The sequence below is a fragment of the Euprymna scolopes genome, chromosome 9 (genome assembly GCF_053919585.1).
Source record: "Euprymna scolopes isolate OS-2025 chromosome 9, ASM5391958v1, whole genome shotgun sequence".
NCBI classification, from domain to species: domain Eukaryota; kingdom Metazoa; phylum Mollusca; class Cephalopoda; order Sepiida; family Sepiolidae; genus Euprymna; species Euprymna scolopes.
The window spans coordinates 167,128,566-167,152,676 of NC_136490.1; the positions used below are offsets into that span (position 1 = coordinate 167,128,566).

The window sequence follows — 24,111 nt, forward strand, 5'->3', positions numbered from 1 at the left end:
TATGTTAAGGATATATCAGTGGAAGAATGTTTCAGAAGCAAGAGTCCAGAAAAAAACATGGATACCAAAAGATGTTGACACACTTGCTTACCTACCCTAGTTTTTTATTTTTTCAATCTATACAGTGCAAGACAATTGTTGACCAACCTCTGTAGTCATTTCCCACACGATAAAAGAATCCTTAATTATATATTTTAAAATGCTAATCTTGTGGTCGGGTTCCAGATATGTCCGCTTAGAGGACACAAATTAGGATTTTTAATTTGTATAATGGTCTCCATAAATCTTTATTTCTTCACTTTCCATGTATATTTCTTTTTCCAAATTCAAGGACATTCTGATCTGCTGAACTAACCACAAGCTTGCCCATGGTACAAAAATTGATTTCTAACAGATCCCATACATTCCGTCAAGATCGATCCAATCAGATTGTTACATCCTTGCATTTGTTTTACAAATACTTTCATTAAATGTTCTCTGAAAATTTTTTTTGTATTTGCACTTCCTAAATGAAAATCCATTTGATCAATCCGACCAGCAATAAAAAAAAAAAAAAAAAAAAAAAAAAAAAAAAAATTCACACCCTCTTTTCTGTAGATATCTTTAGATGTTGGAAGATTTTTTACACCAACTTCTTTCATGAGACTGCTTGTCTTTGGAATTTCCTTCCTCCTTAGTTTTCCCAACCATATAAAGATGCAGAAATTTAAATGTAATATGAATAAACTTTCCACCTAAGTTACCCCCTTATAAAAAAAAAGTTAAGTGACTGTGCCTTCCCCAGACCCCTTATAAGTCTATAGTAAAGCAACTACAGGGATGAACAATAAAATTGTTGCCATTGACAAGATGGCATGATTCCATTTCCGTTTGATGAAAACCAGTTTTCTTTTTGTTGAAGACCATCTACTAGTTGGCCAGTGTGGTAAAAATCCAAAGAGCGATAAAAGCCGTCTATCATGTCTGAAAGTGACACAATGTTCAACGAGTGAGATCAGAGATGTGTTGCTGTACAACTTATGCTTTCTACCAATCCAAGTTATAACAACAGGACCATTGCCAGCACCTTCAAAATATATAGCTGGATTGCCACAAATAACAGACGTGCTCCTGGTGATAAAAACAAAGTTTCTGGCCGCGGTTATGGTCTTTGGTGTGGTTTCAAATGGGGGCCACATCATGCCACCTCACATCTTCAAAGTCAGCTTGAAAGTCAACACCAAAGTGTAAATGGATGTGCTGAAGTGTGTGGTGATCCCCTGGTGCAATCCAGTGACCATGGCAGACCCTGGGTGTGGTAGCAGGACTTGGCACCAGCCACAAGTCCAAAGAGACCCAGGCTTGGCTTCAGAAGGAGTGCTACGACTTTGTACGCTTCTCTCACTTGCCCCCCTCCTACCCCAACCTGAACCCGCTGGACTACTTCGTTTAGTCATCCATCAAGAACATCACCAACATGACCTCCCACAATACCAAACCCAGCCTGATCACTGCCATTCGCCGATTATTCATAGAGCACCCACCAGCACTTGTGGAAAAGGTATGCTCCCTGTTCCAGACCCGTATTGAGGTGATGATTGATGCTGAAGGCGGCTACATTGAATAGATGTCAGCTCTACTACATAATCATGTTACCGAATTAATTTTTTCAATAAAAGTTTTTAAAAAAGCTGTATTGTTGTTTTCGTTAGGCGACAATTTTATCGTTCCACTGTATACTTTTCGTTGATCTATAATTATTTTATACAGGAGAATCATGGTGATATACCAGTTCTTGTTATATCAGTTAAGCAACGTTGAGCCTGGTCAGTGCCAAATGAGTGAATATTTAGGAATACCAGCATTGTATGAAGGAGGACGTCGATATGTGAAAAAAACTGGAAAAATCTAATGTTGTTATCCTGAACAAAAATTCATACAACTATCCCGACTGCTTGTATGAATTTTATAGAGTTCCGTATCAAATCATCGAGAGTTTGAAAGCCATATCCACATATTTTGTTGCACCATGCATCAGAGAATGACAACATAAAAAAGAAATCCTGAAAAATTTGAGCATTTCTCCATTTTCACATTCATTTCTCAATTCAAATTTAAAGCCAAAGTGATTTATCTTAGTTTCATGAGAATTTTCGATTGTGCAACCTCCCAAAACTAAAAGATGTCTACACTGCTAACATTGATTGTAACTGAACTTGGAAATTCATTATTTTATCATCTCTTCCTGCATAATTGATTTTCAACCACAAGAATGCATTTCATAAGTGACTCTTTTGTGAAAGGCAAGCATCAATTTTTGTTTCGCGATACACTGTTGTATATGGAACATCTGCTGTATGAGGTATTGCTTATCTGCTTTTTATATCCTAATATAGCAAGCAAAAATATTAGTGTATTCGCACTAGTTGCTGATTTATTTTTTATCAAAGAATTCTGTGCTTTTAGTTATCACAATTTATGCAAATCTCTATATAAAAGTGAACGTGCATGTGTGTGTGTGTGTGTGTACATTTTCGAACGCAATAACTGTAGCAGAAGTAGCAATAACTAAAATGAGGGGAAAAAGAGCTTACCTCGGGTACGTCTGTTGTGTCACCGGTTGGGGGGAAAAGAGAATTCCAAGATGGCGTCCGGGGGTTTTTATTAGCGTTTACCCCATGCAACTCTCGGAAAATCACGTTTCTTTCTCATGTGATTATGCAAATGGATAATTCCCGGCCACTATAAAAGCAGGAGGCTAGAGACGAGTTGGCAGTGTCCTGCAAATTGTGTGTGTGGGTGTTTCTGGCGATTGGAGTGTGTCTTCTTTTACCACGGTTATCACGGACAGGAATTCCCTCTCTTCTGGAGGTGGGCGATATTGACTATTTTGAAGTTGTACTGTTGCTGACAGAACATTTATTTTTTTTGCCTACTACATTTTTGTTTCAAGCTATTTCGTCCCGAATATGGCGAAGGTGCGGATAAGCAGTGATATTATCAAGCCGTTCTCTGGCGAGGGAGACGTTGTAGCGTGGCTGAAAAAAGTGAGACTTGTCGCACAACTTCAGCAGGTGGATGACGTAGCGAGTCTGCTACCTTTATACCTGGAAGGCGATGCGCTGGCCCTCTACATGGAAATGGAGGAGGACGATCAAAAGAAAATAGACCAGATTGAGGCTCGATTAAAGGAGGCATTTACTGATGACGCGTTTGCAGCATATAGAAAAATAACTATGGTTAGATGGGCTGGTGAACGTGTGGATGTGTACGCCAACAAAATCAGGCAGTTGGTTGGATTGGCCAGATTCACAGGAGAAAGCTTAGAGAGACTCACAAAATTAATTTTTGCCACTGGATTCCCTGACACTATCTCGATTGCTCTTCAACAGGTGCCGAACATCAAAGCCCTGACCATGGGGGAGCTAATGTCGAGAGCGAGAATTTTGACGACGACTGGCGAACAAAATCAGGATGTGGTTGCGGCCACACGCTCACCCAACAACAGGGCCCAGAATAATCCTGTTAACATGACCTGTTTCAAATGCAATGTTAAAGGCCACCTTGCAAGGGACTGTCGAAAACGTGGAACACGGTGTTACCGTTGCGGTGAGAGTGGACACTGGGCTCGGAACTGCTCGGGAAACGAGTAAGGGGAGGACGCATAAGCGCCAGTCTCCTTCCCAACCAAGATGTGAACACGACGCTCCCGGTGATAAGCATCCATGTTGACGGGATGCAATGTTTGGCGCTTATTGATACAGGATGCTCCAGGACAATTTTACATGCAGACCGGTGCCGGTCTTGGAGAAAAACAAACGTAAATGTCAACACAATTGGTGGAATGTCCCATGCGTGCTGCGGTATTGGAACGGTCTCTGTATCCACTGATGAAGGTGTGTCTGCCAAAGTCGATGTGTTGGTGGTGCATGGCAAGCCACTGGGATTTGACTTGCTTCTAGGGATTGACGCCATAAAAGCTCTAGGAGGTGTCGTTGTCAAGCCTACAGGATCAGTGCGGCTGGGCGCCAGGAAAAGTATTAAATGCGCAGCCATTTCTATCGATGAACCAGATTTCACTGCTACCTTTGACCATCAAAACCGAACGTGGACCGCATCGTGGAAATGGTCTGTGGACCACCCCCCTGAAAGGCTGCATAATCGAGTGTCAGAGTACCCAGTGCCAGCAGAAATTCGTGAAGAATACACGCAGGAGCTCCACACCTGGATAGATAATGGTTGGCTCGTGCCATACCCAGAGGATAAATTGGGACCCCCCAAAGGTCTAATTCCCCTGATGGCTGTGATACAGCAGAACAAAGCCAAAGTGCGCCCGGTGATGGACTACCGAGAGCTAAATCATTACGTAGACGCATTTACGGCCAACGCAGATGTTTGTGCGGCTAAGCTGCGTGAGTGGAGACAAAAAGGTGCTAACGTGTCTCTACTGGACCTCAGAAGAGCATACCTACAAGTCCGGGTCCATGAGACACTGTCGCCATACCAGACTGTGGAAATCGATGGGAAAAAATACTGTCTGACCCGTCTGGGGTTTGGTTTGAATGTGGGCTCCCTTGATAATGAGAGCAATTGTCAGCGAAGTACTATCTCAGGAAGAAGTTATAAGCCGCGCAGCATCTGCTTACATTGATGACATTTTTGTCAATGAAGACGTGGTGCCCGCCACCCGTGTGAGAGAACACCTCGCGCAGTTCGGGTTGGAGTGCAAGAACCCGGAGCAGTTGAAGGACGGTGCGCGGGTGCTGGGATTGGCAGTCAGGATGGAACGCAATGAACTGCGGTGGAAGCGAGGAAATGCAATTCCGGAGGCTCCCAGTATTGTTACGCGACGAACAATCTTTTCCCTGTGTGGTTGACTTGTTGGGCACTTTCCGGTGTGCGGTTGGCTTTGTGTGGCTTGCGGAATACTCAGAAGGAGAGTAGGTTCGGTAAGGAAGGGCTGGGATGATTAAGCAAGGGACGCCGTACTACATCATATGATGTTCGAAACCTTAAAATCTGCGCAGCAGAACGATCCGGCACAGGGAAATTGGTATGTGGACGGCAAAGAGCTGAATGTATGGGTCGATGCTAGCTCCCTAGCAATTGGGGCAGCCTTGGAGATGTGTGAAACTGTGTTGGAAGATGCATGTTGGCTGCGACCTGAAGATGACTCTCAACATATCAACTTGGCTGAACTGGATGCCGTATTGAAAGGCATCAATTTGGCTCTCCAGTGGCAGAGCAAGGTGCTACACATAAAGACCATTGGGTCTCAGACACGCTAACTGGAAAGGCACGAGTACGCACCAAAGCAACAAGCGAGATGCTTATTAGGAGGTGATTAAGCACTCTTAAGGAGCTCGTGAAAGAGTACGGGCTGACAGTGGATGTGACGCTGGTTCCATCAGCACGAAACATTGCTGACCGATTGACACGAGTGCCACAGCGGTGGTTTGAGGCAATGAAAAAGAAAAACGGTCTTGACCCAGTGATAGGCGCGGTCCACACAGACGAGCTGGATGAGAGTCAAATCATGGCTATTCACAAAGATAGTGGACATCCGGGGGTGCGACGCACTACCTACTTTGTCAGGAGAAGATGTCCAACCATGACAAAAGCAACTGTCAGAACGGTCATACAGAAATGCGAGGAATGTCAGTCCATTGACCCAGCGCCAGTCAGGTGGGAAAAGGGAAAGCTGGAAGTTAACGAGAATTGGCAGAAAATTGGAATGGATATCACGCATTATGGCACCTTCCATTTTTTAACTTTAACAGACTGTGGTCCATCGCGTTTCTCCATTTGGAGGAAATTGGCAAGGCAGGACTCGGCAAGCGTGATTCATCAGTTGGAGGCAGTGTTCCTCGAGCGTGGCGCGCCGCATGAACTCCTTTTAGACAATGACACAGCTTTCTGCAGCAATATGTTCCAAGCATTTGCATGTAAATGGGGAGTTCACTTGCGATTCCGTTGTGCATACGCTCCAGCCGGGAATGGCATAGCGGAGCGATGTCACCGTACAGTGAAACGAATAGCGACTAGAATGTGTTGTCCCATACAGGAGGCTGTCTACTGGTATAACATCACACCAAGAGATGACACATCTCCCTCCACTGCGCCTGCCAACAGGATTTATCAATACGAAGTTCGAGTAAAGGAGACCAATCTCGCAACTGCGTCCCCAGGTCCCAAGGACAGCTTTTACCAGGTTGGAGATCGCGTATGGGTCAAAAGACCGCAAAATCGATGTACCACGAGGTTCAGCAAGGGTGAGGTGACCAAGGTGATCAGCCCTCAGTCGATTTTGGTGGACGGTGTGCCTCGTCACGTGAAGGATTTGCGCCCTCGCCATTATGTTGTTACATCAGAGGAAGAGGGAGACTCAGACAGTATGATGTCTTCTGAAAAGACAGAGAGTATGATGCAGGACGACGGAGAGGATTTTGAGCCATATAATGTACATACTGAAGAAGCGGAGGAAGGACCACCCGTCTTACCTTTACGAAGAAGTACCCGACAGAGACGAATACTGCCCTGATTGTGAAACACCGCCTATGGAGCAGACTGGTGGCAATAATGGCGATGAGGAGGATGGCAGGGAGGAAGTGCTGCCTCCGGTTCTTCGGAGAAGTACCAGACAGAGACGACTGCCCCCCTGCCCCATTTGTGATCATGAGATCAGGGGGGAGTGTAGCAGAAGTAGCAATAACTAAAATGAGGGGAAAAAGAGCTTACCTCGGGTACGTCTGTTGTGTCACCGATTGGGGGGGAAAAGAGAATTCCAAGATGGCGTCCGGGGGTTTTATTAGCGTTTACCCCATGCAACTCTCGGAAAATCATGTTTCTTTCTCATGTGATTATGCAAATGGATAATTCCCGGCCACTATAAAAGCAGGAGGCTAGAGACGAGTCGGCAGTGTCCTGCAAATTGTGTGTGTGGGTGTTTCTGGCGATTGGAGTATGTCTTCTTTTACCACGGTTATCACGGACAGGAATTCCCTCTCTTCTGGAGGTGGGCGATATTGACTATTTTGAAGTTGTACTGTTGCTGACAGAACATTTATTTTTTTTGCCTACTACATTTTTGTCAATTTTCAGTCGACAGACTCAAAATTTGATATACAGGATACTGAGATTTGGGAAAATGACTGTGATCAGTTTTCGGCCAGAAATTTGGTTGTTAAGGGGTCAAAGTTCAATGATTTGACCTTTGAGAACTCTACCAAATTCCTCCGACAATTTTGGGTCTAAACACTTGAAATTTTAGATGTAGGCTCCTTGGACATGGATCTAACATAATAACTTGATTTGAGCACAAAACAATAAATGTGAAGGAGTCATAATGAGGGTCAAAGTAAAAATAATTGGCCACTTTTTTTTTTTGCTCAACATACACCTGCAAACACCCGGGTAATGTAAATTAAATAGATGTGATTAATCAATAAATTTTCAAAACACAAACAGAAAAGTGAATGATAGACATCAACACTTACACAAACGATAGGTTGTTGCATTTGGCACAGGTAATATTGCCATTTCATATGACGGAACAGCAAATATGCACAGTAATAATAAGTATATTAACATTTCTAGTTAAGGAGTTTATCCACCCATGAAACTTTCATCCACCCCGGTTGAACGATTAATTAGAGCAGAAACTATGTGTTGCATATGGGACAGATTTCATCAAAGCATTAGAGTTGTTGCATTATTACGATACTAATCTAGCTTTGTTGTGAATTTTGCTGAAAAAAATTAATCATCAATTTATGCAGTCAAAGAAAAACTTTGTCATACAACATGATGTGTTGTTAAAACACCAGAAAGTATTATAATGGCCGCTTATTATGATAGGTAAAAGTAGACTGTCAGAATGAATGTTATTGATATGAAAAGTTATGTTAACTTGAAATATTTATAGTTAATACTTCTCAGGAAGATGGAATTTAGTATAAACAGACACGTGACAAAAACCCAGTAAGAATCTTTAGGCTATGTGTAGTGATAACGTAATGGAAAAGATTGTGAGAAAGAGTTCTAGTTACGAGAGAGATCAGTTTGATAGGCAACAGGGTTTTTAGACAGGACGTCCATGGAAGTCAGAAAGGGCAGACTTAACAAAATGTAGTTTTATACAAAGTGTAGTTTTATACAAAATGTAGTTTTATACAAAGTGTAGTTTTATACAAAGTGTAGTTTTATACAAAGTGTAGTTTTATACAAAGTGTAGTTTTATACAAAATGTAGTTTTATACAAAGTGTAGTTTTATACAAAGTGTAGTTTTATACAAAATGTAGTTTTATACAAAGTGTGCCAACCCTGAAAAGGAACCCAGAAAGCAATAAATGGTTTTATCAAAATATAATTCATGCATGACTTTCGAAGAAAAACAGTTTTAATTTCAGGATGCATGAAAGGAAGATTCGATGTGTTTTTGCTGTTCAAACTGACAACAATGCCCGTCTCTTGTTCATAGCCTGTCAATAAACTGTTAATATATACACATCAACACACAACAGAAAATACTAGGCAATCACAAATCACCACACAGTTAAGACGAGCAAAAATGTTATATGTACTATCATAAATATACATTAGACAAATCACACATATGAACATTATTATTCTATACACCCACCAGCTCCATTAAAATATTACATGAAATATGATCCACAATTAAGTAGCTATATGTGACAACGGTCATGGAAACATGAGTCCGAGGATGGCATGTGCATTTTATAAAAAGTCACAGACACTTGAACTCGAAACCCAACCGATAGGAAACAAAAAGGTAACATATGCAAATTAAGACGCGGTCGAATTTGAACATATAAAAACCAGATATTTCTTTTATTAATGAGAATATTTTTTGACTTTTTTTTTTCTTTATACATGGGGATCACCACTTATCAAGGCCCGGAAGCCACTCGGGGATAAGGGTTATTTTGTGTACAATAATCAATGGTAGTAATAGTTGGTATTCGAGATTTGATAAAGTGTCTTACTTAAGGGGGCGATTAATCAGGAATTTGTTTATGTTGGACTTGAAGACGTCCAAGTTGTAGCCAGGCGGGAAACAGGCAAATGGAAGAGAATTCCACAGGCGTGCACTTCTCAGAAAGAAGCTATGTTCATGGAATCTACGTTTTGATTTAGGCACAGATAAAGTGTGGGGGAAATTACTGACAGTGGTTTTAGCTAGATGGGTGTTTATCATGAAGGATTGGCGAGGACGGACCAGAGATTGGAGCTCGGACGAGCACTTGCCATGAAAACAACGATAAAACAAAGACAGGCTCACAACGTCTCTTCTGTGGGAGAGAGGTTGCAGGGAAGAGAAGAGAGCATCCTCCACCAAGCTACGAAGTCTATTTTGTACTTAATCAAGGAAGGATAGGCTGTTTTTTGAAGCTCCAGCCCAGATGTGGCAGCAGTACTCCATCTTTGGACGTACTTGGTTTTTATAGAGATAGAGAATTGCATCAGTAGTGAGATATCTTCTGGAGCGGTAGAAGGATCCCACCATTTTCCCAGCGGCCCGGGCAACAGACTTGATATACGTGTTCCATTTCAGATCAGAGGTAAAGGTCAAACCCAGGAGCTTGTCAAAACATGAAGCCTCCCAAAGACGAGAGCCATTCATTTCAGTTGATGCTAGATGAGGAACAGAGCGTTGATGATGTAACGTTAGGAGCTTGGTATAGATGCATTAAAAGTAACCAGCCATCTTTTCCCCCACTGAACCACGCGCTCTAGATCAGAGGAGAGGGAATCAGAGAGAGCTTTGTCATTTATGGCCTTTGATGTGTTGCCGTAGATGGTCGTGTCATCAGCATAGATGTCAACGAATGATTTAAGTATGTATTTTGGGGAGATCATTGATGTAGATCAGGAAGAGAGTTGGACCCTGGGGGACTCCAGCATTAATACTGTGGGCCTCTGATTGCTGCCAATCAACCACTACTCTTATGATCCTATGAGAGAGAAATGATTTAATTATTGAGAAAACATTTCCAGTTATACCGTAGCTAGAAATCTTGTGAAGTAGGCCCTTATGCCAAACCTTATCGAAGGCCTTTGATATGTTAAGAGCAATTGCCCTAGAAAGGAAGCCTTTGTCGAGAGATTCACTAATCCTATGGGACATAACTGTTAGCACATCAGCTGTAGATCTAGCAGAACGGAAACCATATTGCGTGTCACTAAGGTTATTTCTGCTGAGCTGGTTGACTACTCTTTAATTTAACATGGATTCCAGTAACTCACTCATGACACACAAGAGACTTATTGGTCTGTACTGAGAAGGAGATGACTTATCACACGAGTTCTTAAATACAGGGCATACTGACAAGGTTTTTCGGAGCTGTTTGAACATACAGTTAATTCGCATTTCAGTGGGAAGAAAACTACAGATTTTCTACAAATGTTGAAACAGGAAAAGACAAAGCATTGCCACTTTTGTGTGTGCCGAGAACATTGCAAGCTGAAGAAAACCTTGTTTTTTTTGGCAGACATTTAACATTATTCAGCAGTTCAAAAGAAAACTTTACTTTCAGAACTTCAGGTTCAGTAGCCACAATGGACATACTCCTTGAAATAGTAATTTTACAGAATTCTGATAAAATTGGACCAAAGCAGTGTATGAGACATTTTGATGATATTTTGCTCAGTCATTTTACAATGGTACTAATAACGTGACATTTTAACCTTAGTAAAACCCAATTATTAAATAAACACAACACCACTAACTTCCATGTTCCAAGTTACAAGTAGAAACATTCAAAATATATTTTCAGTTCAAACTAATGAGAATAATCCATGCAGATGATATTGTTATATACCCAATTTTGTTGTGAAATCTGTTTTTTTTGTACGAGCTGATCTCTGCGAGACTATTTTTTTCATAACTTCAGATATTTTAAAAAAAATAAAAAGTATGGAAATTCTACCAACACAACCGAAGAATCAGAAATAAACAAGTTTCATAAAAATAAAACTTTATTTGCTTTGCTATATTATTTAATTGGAATTCATTATTGAGGGGGGGTATTATTTATTTATTATTTATTCATTTATTGCGGACTATTTTAACCTCATCTCTTTTTAGTTGTTGTTTCACGACGTTTCGGTCAATTATTCCTCTGGCCTTCGTTTGCACTGTTGAAAAGTTTAACAATAAAATTCTATTTTCGAATGAATATAAATTTCCACAAATCATGTGAAAATTTTTTTTCAAATAAATCGAAGCAACTGAATTTCAACATTAAATTCATGCGACTGGACACAAAAATCGACCGAAATTTGGTAGGTGATATCCTTCACTTCTTCCTCATACATCTTTATTATAGAAGAAACATTGTGAACTCATCTCTGCTTTATTGTCATGCATTCACTCTAAGACATTCACAGCAAACACTCTCCTAGCTGAAACCACTATCAGGAATTTCTCTTACTTTTTGTGCCTAAGACGAAAAAAAAAATTTGATGGACAAAACTGCTCATCCGTAGAAGAATACTGTAGAGTTGCTTCCCAGCTGACTATGACATGGTTGTTTTCAAGTACAATGTAAACAAGTTCTTTACGAGTTGGCCTCTTAAATAATTTTATTGCGATCCAATTTCCACCACCACCAAGGTGTTGTCTCACCTGACATTCATTAACCATCATCCTTGAGTAGTCTCCAGGCCTTGATAAGCTATGATTCTAGAGTATATAAAAGAATTGCAAATTTTAAAGTATTTTTACTAAAAGACTTATATGAAAAATATCACCATTCAGTTCTGAAATGAATATCTTTTACATAGTGTAATAAATAATAATCTACATGATATATTTTAATAAATAATAATTTATATGATATATTTATATAAATAATAATTTATATGACATATTTATATAAACAATAATTTATGTGATATATTTATATAAACAATAATTTACGTGATATATTTATATAAATAATAATTTATATATATTCATATAAACAATAATTTATGATATATTTATATAAATAATAATTTATGATATATTTATATAAACAATAATTTATGATATATTTATATAAACAATAATTTATGATATATTTATATAAACAATAATTTATAAAATATTTATATAAACAATAATTAACATGATATATTTATATAAATAATAATTTACATGATATATTTATATAAATAATAATTTATATGATATATTTATATAAATAATAATTTATGATATATTTATATAAATAATAATTTATATGATATATTTATATAAACAATAATTTATGATATATTCATATAAATAATAATTTATGATATATTCATATAAATAATAATTTATATGATATATTTATATAAATAATAATTTATGATATATTCATATAAATAATAATTTACATGATATATTTATATAAATAATAATTTGATATATTCATATGAACAATAATTTGATATATTCATATGAATAATAATTTATATGATATATTTATATAAATAATAATTTACATGATATATTTATATAAATAATAATTTATATAATATATTTATATAAATAATAATTTATATAATATATTTATATAAATAATAATTTATATAATATATTTATATAAACAATAATTTATGATATATTTATATAAATAATAATTTATGATACATTTATATAAATAATAATTTATATAATCTATTTATATAAATAATAATTTATATGATATATTTATTTAAATAATAATTTACATGATATATTTATATAAATAATAATTTACATGATATATTTATATAAATAATAATTTATATGATATATTTATATAAATAATAATTTACATGATATATTTATATAAATAATCATTTACATGATATATTTATATAAATAATAATTTACATGATATATTGATATAAATAATTATTTACATGATATATTTATATAAACAATAATTTATATGATATATTTATATAAATAATAATTTACATGATATATTTATATAAACAATAATTTATATGATATATTTATATAAATAATTTACATGATATATTGATATAAATAATAATTTACATGATATATTTATATAAACAATAATTTATATGATATATTTATATAAATAATAATTTATATGATATATTTATATAAACAATAATTTATATGATATATTTATATAAATAATAATTTATATGATATATTTATATAAATAATAATTTACATGATATATTTATATAAACAATAATTTATATGATATATTTATATAAATAATAATTTATATGATATATTTATATAAATAATAATTTATATGATATATTTATATAAATAATAATTTATATGATATATTTATATAAATAATAATTTACATGATATATTTATATAAATAATAATTTACATGATATATTTATATAAACAATAATTTATATGATATATTTATATAAACAATAATTTATATGATATATTTATATAAATAATAATTTATATGATATATTTATATAAACAATAATTTACATGATATATTTATATAAATAATAATTTATATGATATATTTTTTTATTTTTTTTTTTTACACACGCATCACCACATTATCAAGGCCAAGAGGCCACTCAAGGATAAGGGTTAAAGAGAAATTGGAAAATATAGTAATCATTAGTAATGAAAATTCGGTAAATTTGTTAACTTATATGGAACGGCTCATCAAGAACTTATTTACGTTAGACTTGAAGACAACCATATTGTACTCAGCCGGAAAGCAGGAAAACGGAAGACAATTCCACAGGCGTGCAGTTCTAAGAAAGAAGCTTTGTTTATGGAATCTACGTTTAGGTTTAGGCACAGATAAAGAGTGGGGGGAATTATTGATAGTGTTTTCAGCTAGACAAATGTTTCTTGTGAAAGTTTGGCGAGGGGGGACCATAGATTGAAATCACCATATTTACCTTTTTTGGTTAAGATGCGACTGTTTTTACATGCATAGAAACACCCGATATTGGATTGCAAAAACAAAAAAAATAAAAATAAATGCACTATCACTGACAATAATAAACTAATTGAAACTGGAAAAAAAAAAAAAAAAACTGTCATCGACGCAAGCGGTAAAAGAATTGTACATTTATAAAACGAATCGGTTAAATTTTGTTTACATTGCAATGTTATCAAAATAATCAATTCAGTTTTTTCAAGATGTGAATTGATAATTTGTAATCATGCAAACTACTGCTCTCATCTTTAGAATTATTTATACAACTATTTGTAACCTTATACAACTTGTAAAACTTGTAAATCTGCACAAAATGTCTGCAATGACCATAACGGATAAAGTACTAGGTAAATTCAGTTGTAAATGACATTCTTCTGGAGGCTGAAGATTCAATCCTCAGTGAAGGCAGAATGAAAATTACAATTATGAATTATTTAAGACTTACTCAGTCATAGATGATGGAACAAAACATGCTATACCCGTGGCTTAAACAAAGAATCTTGTTCTAAAGTTCATGCAGATTTGAGTGTTTGACAGAAAAATTTCAAGTTTGATAAACCTGAAGAACGTTGGAGGTTGCATCAGCCAACATGTTGTGCAAATAAAACTCAAAATAAGAACAGTTGTCTGAATAATCACACATTGAAACGAAATCAGATTTCACTCATTTCCTCACACAAAACTCGTTTGAATTACCTTCAGCTCGGAGTTGAAATCATTAGTTTTAATACAAAAAAAAAAAAAAAAAGAAAAATGAATTTGTATTTATGAAATGATTTAATAAACAATAACTTTGTTTAATATTCAGATTTTCGATGTAGAAAAGACCTTTTGTCAAAAACTTTGGGTTTGGTGAGTCTGTTCTCCCGATAAATTTTTGGCTGAATCAAGCTCTGTTTTGTTTTTTTAGTGTCATCAAAGAGGAAACCATCATACGGAACCAAAACATGTCGTCCTTTTAGAAATCGCCTCCAGATCACTTCAATACCACCTTTTGTCAGAAGACGTTTGTGAAGACTATTTTTATGCACACGTTTCCAAGTGCTCTCCTTATAATGAACCACTTTCTTTCCACGCACAGTCTGCCGAGATAAAAGATTCTCATCTAGTTTTGATTGAAGACACGACACTGGCATCAGTGTTGAATTAATGGTTGTTCCATTTGCTGCAGTCAGGCCTTGATACAACATTGAAAAGTTGCAAACGGGTCTAGAGAATTAAAAGAACAAGAAATATTAGTGTTTTTCATGCAGTAATTCAAGCAAGGAAAAAAAAGGTATATGATACTTTCATTTGCAATATGTTGGTTTAAAAAACATCATAGTGTACGTTATGGAAGTGGTACTTCCCCTCGTCGAGGCGCAAATTCGCGAAATTGTGTTTTTGGGCATAAATCAATTTCTAGACTAGGTAGAACCTTGAAAATTTGCATGGGCAAGGTTTTCCACACGAGGAATCCAAATATCATGTTTAAAACTCCTGAAAATGAACTGTTTCTGAGTTATTGAACTTTTAAGCCCAGATTTGAGTATTGGTCTAAGGCAACCTAAAAAAATGTGGCACTATTGGAAATTGAATTTTTTTTGTTCCTAGACATTCTTGATAGTCTGAACTTAAATTCCCCCCCCCCCCCAAAAAAAATGTGTTTGGTTCTTTCCATGTTACCTCATAATCGAACCTCAAAGATGGGCAGTTTTATGGGCCTCACTTCCAGACAGAGCAGTGTATAAGGAATCACTTGACTTCACCATAAACAGGAAATCCTGAATTTTATTTTGATATCCTGTTTATTTAAGAAGTGGTATTGCTGCTTTTTGGTGTTTTTTTAAGTTGGTTGAAACTATTTTGTTTGTTTTTTTTGTTTGATGCAAGGATGCAAGTAGTAGGTAAAGCCAAGTAACCGGATAGCTCACAATCGAACCTCAAAAATTGGCCAATCACAGTGGACAATCTCAAATAATAAACTAACGAGGAAAGAACCAAACACCTTTTTTGGAGGAATTTAAGTTCAGACTATCAAGAATGTCTAGGAACAAAAAAATTCAATTTCCAATAGTTCCACATGTTTTTTTGGGTCGCCTTAGACCAATACCCAAATCTGGGCTTAAAAGTTCAATAACTCAGAAACGGTTCATTTTCAGAGGGTTTGCACATGATTTCTCGTCCATGCAAATTTTCAAGGTTCTACCTAGTCTAGAAATTGATTTATGCCCCAAAACATAATTTCGTGAATTTGCGCCTCGACGCGATATACGTAAAATACCAAAATTGCGATATTTCTGGAACCGCTTAGAGTTAAAAACTCAAATTTTCAGGATTCCCTAGTTTTTATGATACCAACATATGGTGAAAGTTTGGAAAAAATCTGAGACATAAGGGTGTCAAAGATGTTTTTTTTGGATGATTTGAGATGGAATTACTCAATAGTCTTATCTTCAACATGAACTGTATGCAAGTTTATCTTTCTTCGAAGATCTGTGAATACAACTGTTTGAAGGGGGATGGTAGGATTCCTCCTGATGAAACATTGAAACGATATTACAGGAGTTCATATGATTTAATTCATATTGAGATGAGTAATTTGTATTGTTTATTTATTGCGGACTATTATCCTCATCTTTTTTTTAGTTGTTTTTTCACGACGTTTCAGCCAACTCTTCCTGACCTTCGTCAGGTGTTTACCGCAACAGGATAGAAACCCCGAATCTCCTAACTGCATCCTCAGCAATTACTGCCTTCCATAGTTGTCGTCTCACGTTTTTGACCAACTAAACCTCTAGCTGGTTTTGCGTATGATCGAAACCACTATTTTCAGACAATGCTCACCTGGAACTGTAGAGATTCAATGCTATCCACTGCGACACGGGCCCCGAATAAATAAACGTGGATTTATAAGACCAAAAAGTCCAAGTGGATAGAGACGTTGAATTTCTATGGTTCCAGGTGAGCATTGTTTGAAGATAGCAGTTTCAATTCTACCCAAAGCCAGCCAGAGGCTTAATTGGTTCGCCAAAAATGTGGGGAGCCGACAACTATGGATGGCAGATTCGCAGTTCCTATCCCGTCGTAGTAAACACCTAATGAAGGCCAGTGGACTAGTTGGCTGAAACGTTGTGAAACAACAACTAAAAGAAAAAAGATGAGGATAATGACCCGCAATAAATAATACAGGAGTTCATATTTAATATCCATTAGAAGGAAAATCCTTAATAACAAGTCGACAATTCAGACCTTAAAGTCTCTGGGAGACATAATATAACTGAGCCGAATCATTTAGGCTTAAAATTGAAGTCTCACGGAGACAAAGGTTAGAGGCACCAAATGCCTCATATGTGGTAGGTGAGTTCCATAGATTCTTCTTGTATGGCTGCTTGAGTGGAACTGGAAAAGAACGCAAGCAAAAAAAAAAACACCAAGGCGAATTGCCCCGCAGCAAATACAATCAACCAATCTGATTAGTCCAAAACAAAGACAATGGGGGGGGGGGCATGATGTAATTGTCAAATACTGTTTGAAACTCACCAATAAATTTTACCGTGACATTTTTTTACTGTGTTTCAAATAAATAAGTTATTGTCAAGGTCTTAATATCATAAAAACTACTTACTAGCGATAATTTCAAATGTGATATTCGTTTAACAAATAAATGTTATTGAAGACTTGATAATCACTTCAAAATAAGAAACAAAACAAAATGGCGTTAGAAATCCACCCAGTAAATGTTAGTGACATTTACTGAGTGGGTTTCTAACGCCATTTTGTTTTATTTCTTGAGTCTTCAAAGACATCACGGCTGTCTTTTCTTGTTCGCCGGCAGCCTTCAACATTACTTGTTTTTTTGAACCGAATAAACATTTTACATTAAATAAAAACACTAAAACATTATCCAATTAAGTAGAAAAGCAACTTACCTTGCCTTTGATAACATTTGTTTGTTATATTTTTTTTTTACATCTTTTTGGAATCTTTGTGTACGTATTTTTAGTTGGTATTATAGCTCATTTTGACATAAAAAATTGTTATGCAGGAAAAAAGAAAACTACTTGATCAATTTACGTGGTTTTTGGATAAAGATTTTTCAGCGCTTCTACATTATTGTAACGAGATTTTGTAGTCGATAAACAGAGTTTTCAGATAAAAAAACTGGTTTCAAATGATTTTTTTATTGTCAATTTTATTAAGTTATAACGGTAGCTTCCAAATAATTCAGTCGGAATTACCTAAAAATTATTGAATTATTAAACAAAAAAAAATACTTTAATCGTATGAGTAGATGAAAAATTGCTGCCATTTTTTTTAAATCGAAACAGAAAAATTACCTCCCTTTTGTACTCCCCTGTGTCTTACGATCGTTTTTTTTTTTCAAATTCTATTTTTTTTTTTCTTTAATAAATAATTTTCTACCATGTCGATTTTCGTAATTTTTTTATATAATCATCTTACAAATACCAGGAATACGTAGAATCCATTGTTTTCATGTGAAATTTAGTGTTGTGATTTCCGAAATCTCGTTCAACAGTAAAGAAGCGCATTTTTTTTTTTTTTAAATAAGAGTAATTTTAAATATGAACCGTCTTTTCGCTATAAAATAAGGGTGCTTTATCGCCGAAACTGGAGACGCCATTTTATTCGAACACCTGTCGATTAGAATCAGAGGGAGAAATCCGTATTTTAAACTATGACCGAATTTAGAAGTAAATAACAAAAGTATTAAACTAGATAAACTTCCGGAAAGAACTATGAAAAAAAGTAAAGAAAGTGAAAGAGAACACATATCCATAATTGTTTAATTGGAAATGTTTCGATTTAATTAATGAAAACGGGAAAGTTTTTCATTTAATTTTAGGTTATTCTTTCCGGAAGCAATCGTTCTCCAGTTTAATTTTTTTGTTATTTATTTCATGCTTCGCACATAGTTTAAAATACTGATTTCTCCCTGGAATTTTAACAACAGGTGCGCGAAATAAAATGGCGTCTCCAGTTTCGGCGATAAAGTGTAGAAATACCTAAAATTATGAACTTGAGTTATAATTCTTAGCTGGTTTCTTTTTCAACTTATTTATAAAGATGACGGCTATATTTTTCTGCACAAATTTTCATTTCCACGTTTTACATATTACGGTGAAAGTTACTAAGTATTTTTTGGATTTAAATTAAAAATTATGCTTTAATTAAAAACAAGTTCATTGAAAGTAAATTCCATGATCTATGTTCGAGAGTGAAACAGGAAGGTCATGAAAACAAATGTATCATTCGTAATTGTTGATCAATCGTCGAATATAATCGTTTACAAATTTGGGTGCCAATGCAATTCACTTACTGATCCGCGCTATTTTTTTTAATCGTATTTCCAAGTTTAATTAAAGTTTTATGATATGTTTTTTTTTTAATTATTATTATTATTTAATTGTACCTATTTACTATGCCTCCCCACGGGACAGAGTTAGACACCAGGGTCGTTTTTTAACGTGGAGAAAAGGTACAAAAATAAAAATTGTCTCAGTCGTGAAGGATTTCTCCTCCACCGAAAGAGAACAAGAAATAGAAGTGAAGCATCTGAAGAACAGATACTACACTTTGATCTTGTCCCGAAGGCCAAATTATTTAATTGTAACGTACAGAATAGGTACAAAACACCCCCCTCCCCATGTTAAGAATAGCTTTTTTAAATAATAACGTTATTATTTCAGCACGGATCAATAAGTGCACTAGAAACAAAATTTGTATCAATTTCAAATTACGGATATAAAAGAAAATTAAATAAATAAAATATATATTTCCAATCAACAATCGCAACATGAAGTTGACTTTGTGAAGCTGCTAACGTTTTAACCTTCACAGACCAAAATCGGTTTTAGATATAAAACATTTAAACATCCAGCGAATTAAATACGACATTAATCATTTTAATAAAGGATAACAAAAAATTTGATACCTTTGAAAAAGTGTCGGACTGATGAAAGCCGAAATCTGCCGGCTTATAATTTGTATTAAAGCCATAACAACAAATGGTGATTCGCGGTGTGGTTAAATACGAACCGGAAGTTAAGTATTATCGTTCAGCAGTAAATAAGTAAAATATTTTAAAGGTTAAAAACAAAAAAATGATAATTATTATTATGAATAAAATTATTATTTTTTAGTTATGAATTGATTAAATATAAATTAATTATGAATAGATTAAATATTGAATTGCATGTTTTAACTTGAAAAAAATTACATTGCGACAAATTCGGCGCATGCGTAGTCGAACTTTTCTAGCAGACTGAAATTTCCTAGTATAATGGAAAGTGAAATATTTGTTAAGGTTACAATAAAAAATCGACTAATCTTGCACGTTAAAAATTCTATTGTAAATAAAATTATTTTTTGATTTATTTATTTATAGTAACATAGATTAAATAAAGGAATATAAAAAAAACAAAAAGGTTTACAGGGCTCTCTCACCCAGGAGTCTTTGAGAAGAGGTTTGTTTACTGCCAATTGCTTGAGACGCCCCTATAGGGGAATGTTGATAAACAACCCAGGCATTTTCTTTTTCTTTTTTTACAGACCGCAATGATCTTCTTCTGGAGTGCTGGCTCTTTAAATCCTACTTTCCGACCCTTGTGTCATATCATCTCACCTTGAAAGAGAGAGAAACATCTTCATCTCAGCCAGCATTCCATATATTTGATAGATTGCAGAAATTATTTTCACTATGTCCAACGAAGGGCATCTCCACGTAGCTTGTTAACTCGACAACGTTGATAAAATAAAGAAATACTCAAGAAAGAAAAGAAAAAACTTGGGGGAGACAATTTTTTATTGAGAAAATGGACTTATTGTCCAAGAAAGAGAGGCTAAAGAAACTCACTGGCTGCCAAGATATGTTCATCCGGTTTATAAGGAATAATCCTTATAAAGTCACAGTTTTCGAAAGGATAGAAACAGAGGGAGAGCAATTAGTAGATGTCAAATATTCAGAGTTCAAATTAAACCTCTTTTTTTGTTTGTTTTTGTTTTTAGAAGAGTTCTTTGTGTTCATAATAGCATCCTCATTCCAAAGGCATTTTCAGTGTAATCATTTGTAATGGGTGATTCCGCTTTCAAGTCCTTCCTCCTCCACCAGAGAAGAAAAGTAACCGAATTAATACAAACAGTCCTCGCTCCAATAGTGATAACTACAAGAGACCAGCTTTTCATGTATTTCGAGCAATCTTCCTCTCAAGAGGATCAGAAAGGATAAGTTTCCAGTCTTTTTTTGTTTTCCTTTTGCTTAGAAAACTTCTGGAGACGATTTTTCAATTCCTCATTCCATAATTATCCCTTCCGAGATAATTAAATATTCACGTCTCTCTGCCATAATTTGTGCGAGCTTTTTCTAGTCTCACACAAAAACACGTGTTCACATCTCAAGCTATATTACTTGTCATATACATACGTGCACACAAACATATGCGCGCACATCCACACACGTAAATATATTCACGCTCGCGTATATACACTCACATTCATGTGTATACACACACACACATGCTAACGTACACACATGTACTCACATACGTGCACACGTACGCACACATGGGCAACGTCACTTCCCTTTTCAAAGGAAACCCACACATGCGCAAAAGACCACCGGAAACAACTATAAAAGCAAGAGCAATAAGCAGCTTCTTTCTTTTCAAACTCGCCTTTCCGAGGTGAGTGGTCTACGCACCAGCCGCCGCTGTTTCGGCAGGCGCATGTATGCGCGCGCCTCACGCCACTTGCTACCATGTGGGGCAAAAAGCTAACAAACAGTGCGTACAATTTATACACTTTCTCTCTCCATGAACTGGATTGACATTCTCACTCTTTCTCTCTCTATATATACAACTTGTGCCTGAGAATACCTTCGTGTAGCTGACTGCTAACATGGCGCACAGCTTTACTGATGTCAACCCTCTATCTTTGTCTTTGTCTACACGCTGGACTATCATTCCCATTTCCACTACATTACTCACTTCTCTTCCCACACGCGAATAGATGATAGTGACCCGAATGTGAGATGAACACACATTTCCTTTTCTTTCTACACCACCAGTCCCGCAACAAATGCTGGTTACACCCGTGTTATACCTAAAACATTCATTTTTCAACAGTAAATAAATGACACATTTATTTTATCCAGCAATTGAGTTTTTGTTTCCTTCATTCCATTCGTTTCATTATTTTCTTTTGTAACGGGATTAGGATATTTATATCCTAGTCCTCTACAGATTCAAATTGACAACTAATTCTTATGTCTTAGTAAAGATAGAGTTGTTGATTGTCTTCAATAAGCTTTCTGGTCTCTTTTTCCTCGCCCGAGACCTTGACAAATATGTTAGGTAACTTAGACATATTTCATCCGGTTTTTCTTCTAAGACATCCTTCCAGCAACTAACTTTTTAATTCGAATTCTTGTGGGAAAATAAGAAACTTGTCAAATTAGTGGATCAAAAGTGATCATGTGTTGTTAAAGAGTGGAAATAGAATAAATCAGAACCAGGGAGAGGAAGAAGAAGGGAGAATAAGAGAAAGAAGAAAAAAGAAGAACGGGTGTAAATAAAATGTATACGAGGTTGAAGGCCCCATTAACACAAGTTAATTATTTATTTTTTTTTTTTTTACAAAGGAGTCACCACCTGGTGGTCATTCAAGAATAAGGATTAATGAGTCTACATTAATCAATGGGACAATATTGTAGTAATTGTTAGTTGTTGAAATTTTGTAAATTGGATTACTTAAGGGGACGGTTCATCAAGAACTTGTGCATGTTGGATTTGAAGACGACCATATTTTAGTGAAAAGCAGGGAAACAGGAAGGAGTTCCACATTAGAATTATATTTGGTTCATTTTTTTTATCATTGTTATTTTTATTCATTTTGGGTTTTATTTTAAACTTCTTTTTTCTAAGTTCCTATTATCAGACATTGTTTCAGAGTTTTTGTAAATAAAAACCATCAAAATCACTTGGAGATATTTTAACTCATAAAGTGAATGTTGAATTTTATTTATTTAGAAAAAGTTTAGGGAAAAGACTGTGAATTTTTTTTATTTAGAAAAAGTTTAGGGAAAAGACTGAATTTTTTACCTTTCTTAAATAGTTTTGGCTATTGCCACATCTTAAAAAAATTTCTTATCAATCTTATAAAAGTTTTTTTTGAAAGTTGTAATGATTTTTGGACATAAATTCAGCTCAGTCAGGGGAGGAGGGTTATATTTCACATATTCTGTCTCACAAACATAAAGCATAAAAGGAGACTTGCTGGCTTATGTTCTCCTATGTTAGGCCAAAACAACTAGTCTGAATTAAATGGCAGGAGTTCCTTGACAAGGGTAGGAGACATCTCATGAGTCAGCCTCTCATTTTGATTGGTGAGCTAATCGAATCACAAGAAGCCTGTTTCTAGGGGACAAAGGACATAGGTAAAGAAGAGAAAAGGGGCAGTGAAAAGGAGGGGGGCCAGAAGACAGCCGGGGGACAAAAGAGATCTGTACTGGTACTCAGGTCTCATAAGATCCCTTTTTCCACCACAAATAAAATCAAACATGTGAAATAAACGGTGTTTATTTACACAAAAATAACAAATAACAAACGAATCATTTTTTAGTGTCCAAAAGATGTGTCTGGAGAGACAGTTTTTGCAAATGTCAAAGTTATTGAGACTGTTCGTTGTTTTGACAAGAAAAAGCAGAGAGTATCCTTTGTTTTCTCAGCGATAAAGCAGGCTTAATTGTTGTGTGTGTTAGGAGAAATAAAGAAGAAGGTAAATGACCTTGCGTGCGGCTGAATATCTGCATTATTCGTATAAATCATATTTTATTCATTATTTTCAATCCTTTCATAATATTATTAATCATTCAATTGATAATGTATATATCTCATTAACAATTATCCTCAAATAGTTTTTAGCCTGGATAAGTGGTAAATATTAGTAATTAAAAAATGTTTCCTGCTTTCCTGACTTTACTGACCTGAAGAAGTTTAAATATAATGTGAACAGACATATCATTGCTCAAATCCCCTCAACCCCTCATTTAACATGATTCCAAATAGAAACCCCTTTCTTTCCTAGTTGCACTATGCCTTACTTGATGTGAAATGGGTAAAAAAAAAAAAAAAAAAATTCAAGTTCACTCTTTAGTATTCCACCCAAATACCAAGTTCTTTTGATGAATGA

At 35.4% G+C, this 24,111-nt stretch overlaps 1 protein-coding gene across 1 annotated transcript; it reads right to left on the reverse strand.

Moving 5' to 3' along the window:
• Positions 1–14,681: 14,681 nt before the first annotated feature.
• Positions 14,682–19,986, reverse strand: LOC145284973 (uncharacterized). Its single transcript, XM_080134077.1, has 2 exons — positions 19,859–19,986; positions 14,682–15,132 (listed from the first exon to the last, which is right to left on the reverse strand). Exons 1-2 carry the CDS (start codon positions 19,921–19,923, stop codon positions 14,721–14,723), a joined length of 477 nt encoding a protein of 158 aa, XP_079990203.1. The 5' UTR covers positions 19,924–19,986; the 3' UTR covers positions 14,682–14,720.
• Positions 19,987–24,111: the final 4,125 nt, after the last annotated feature.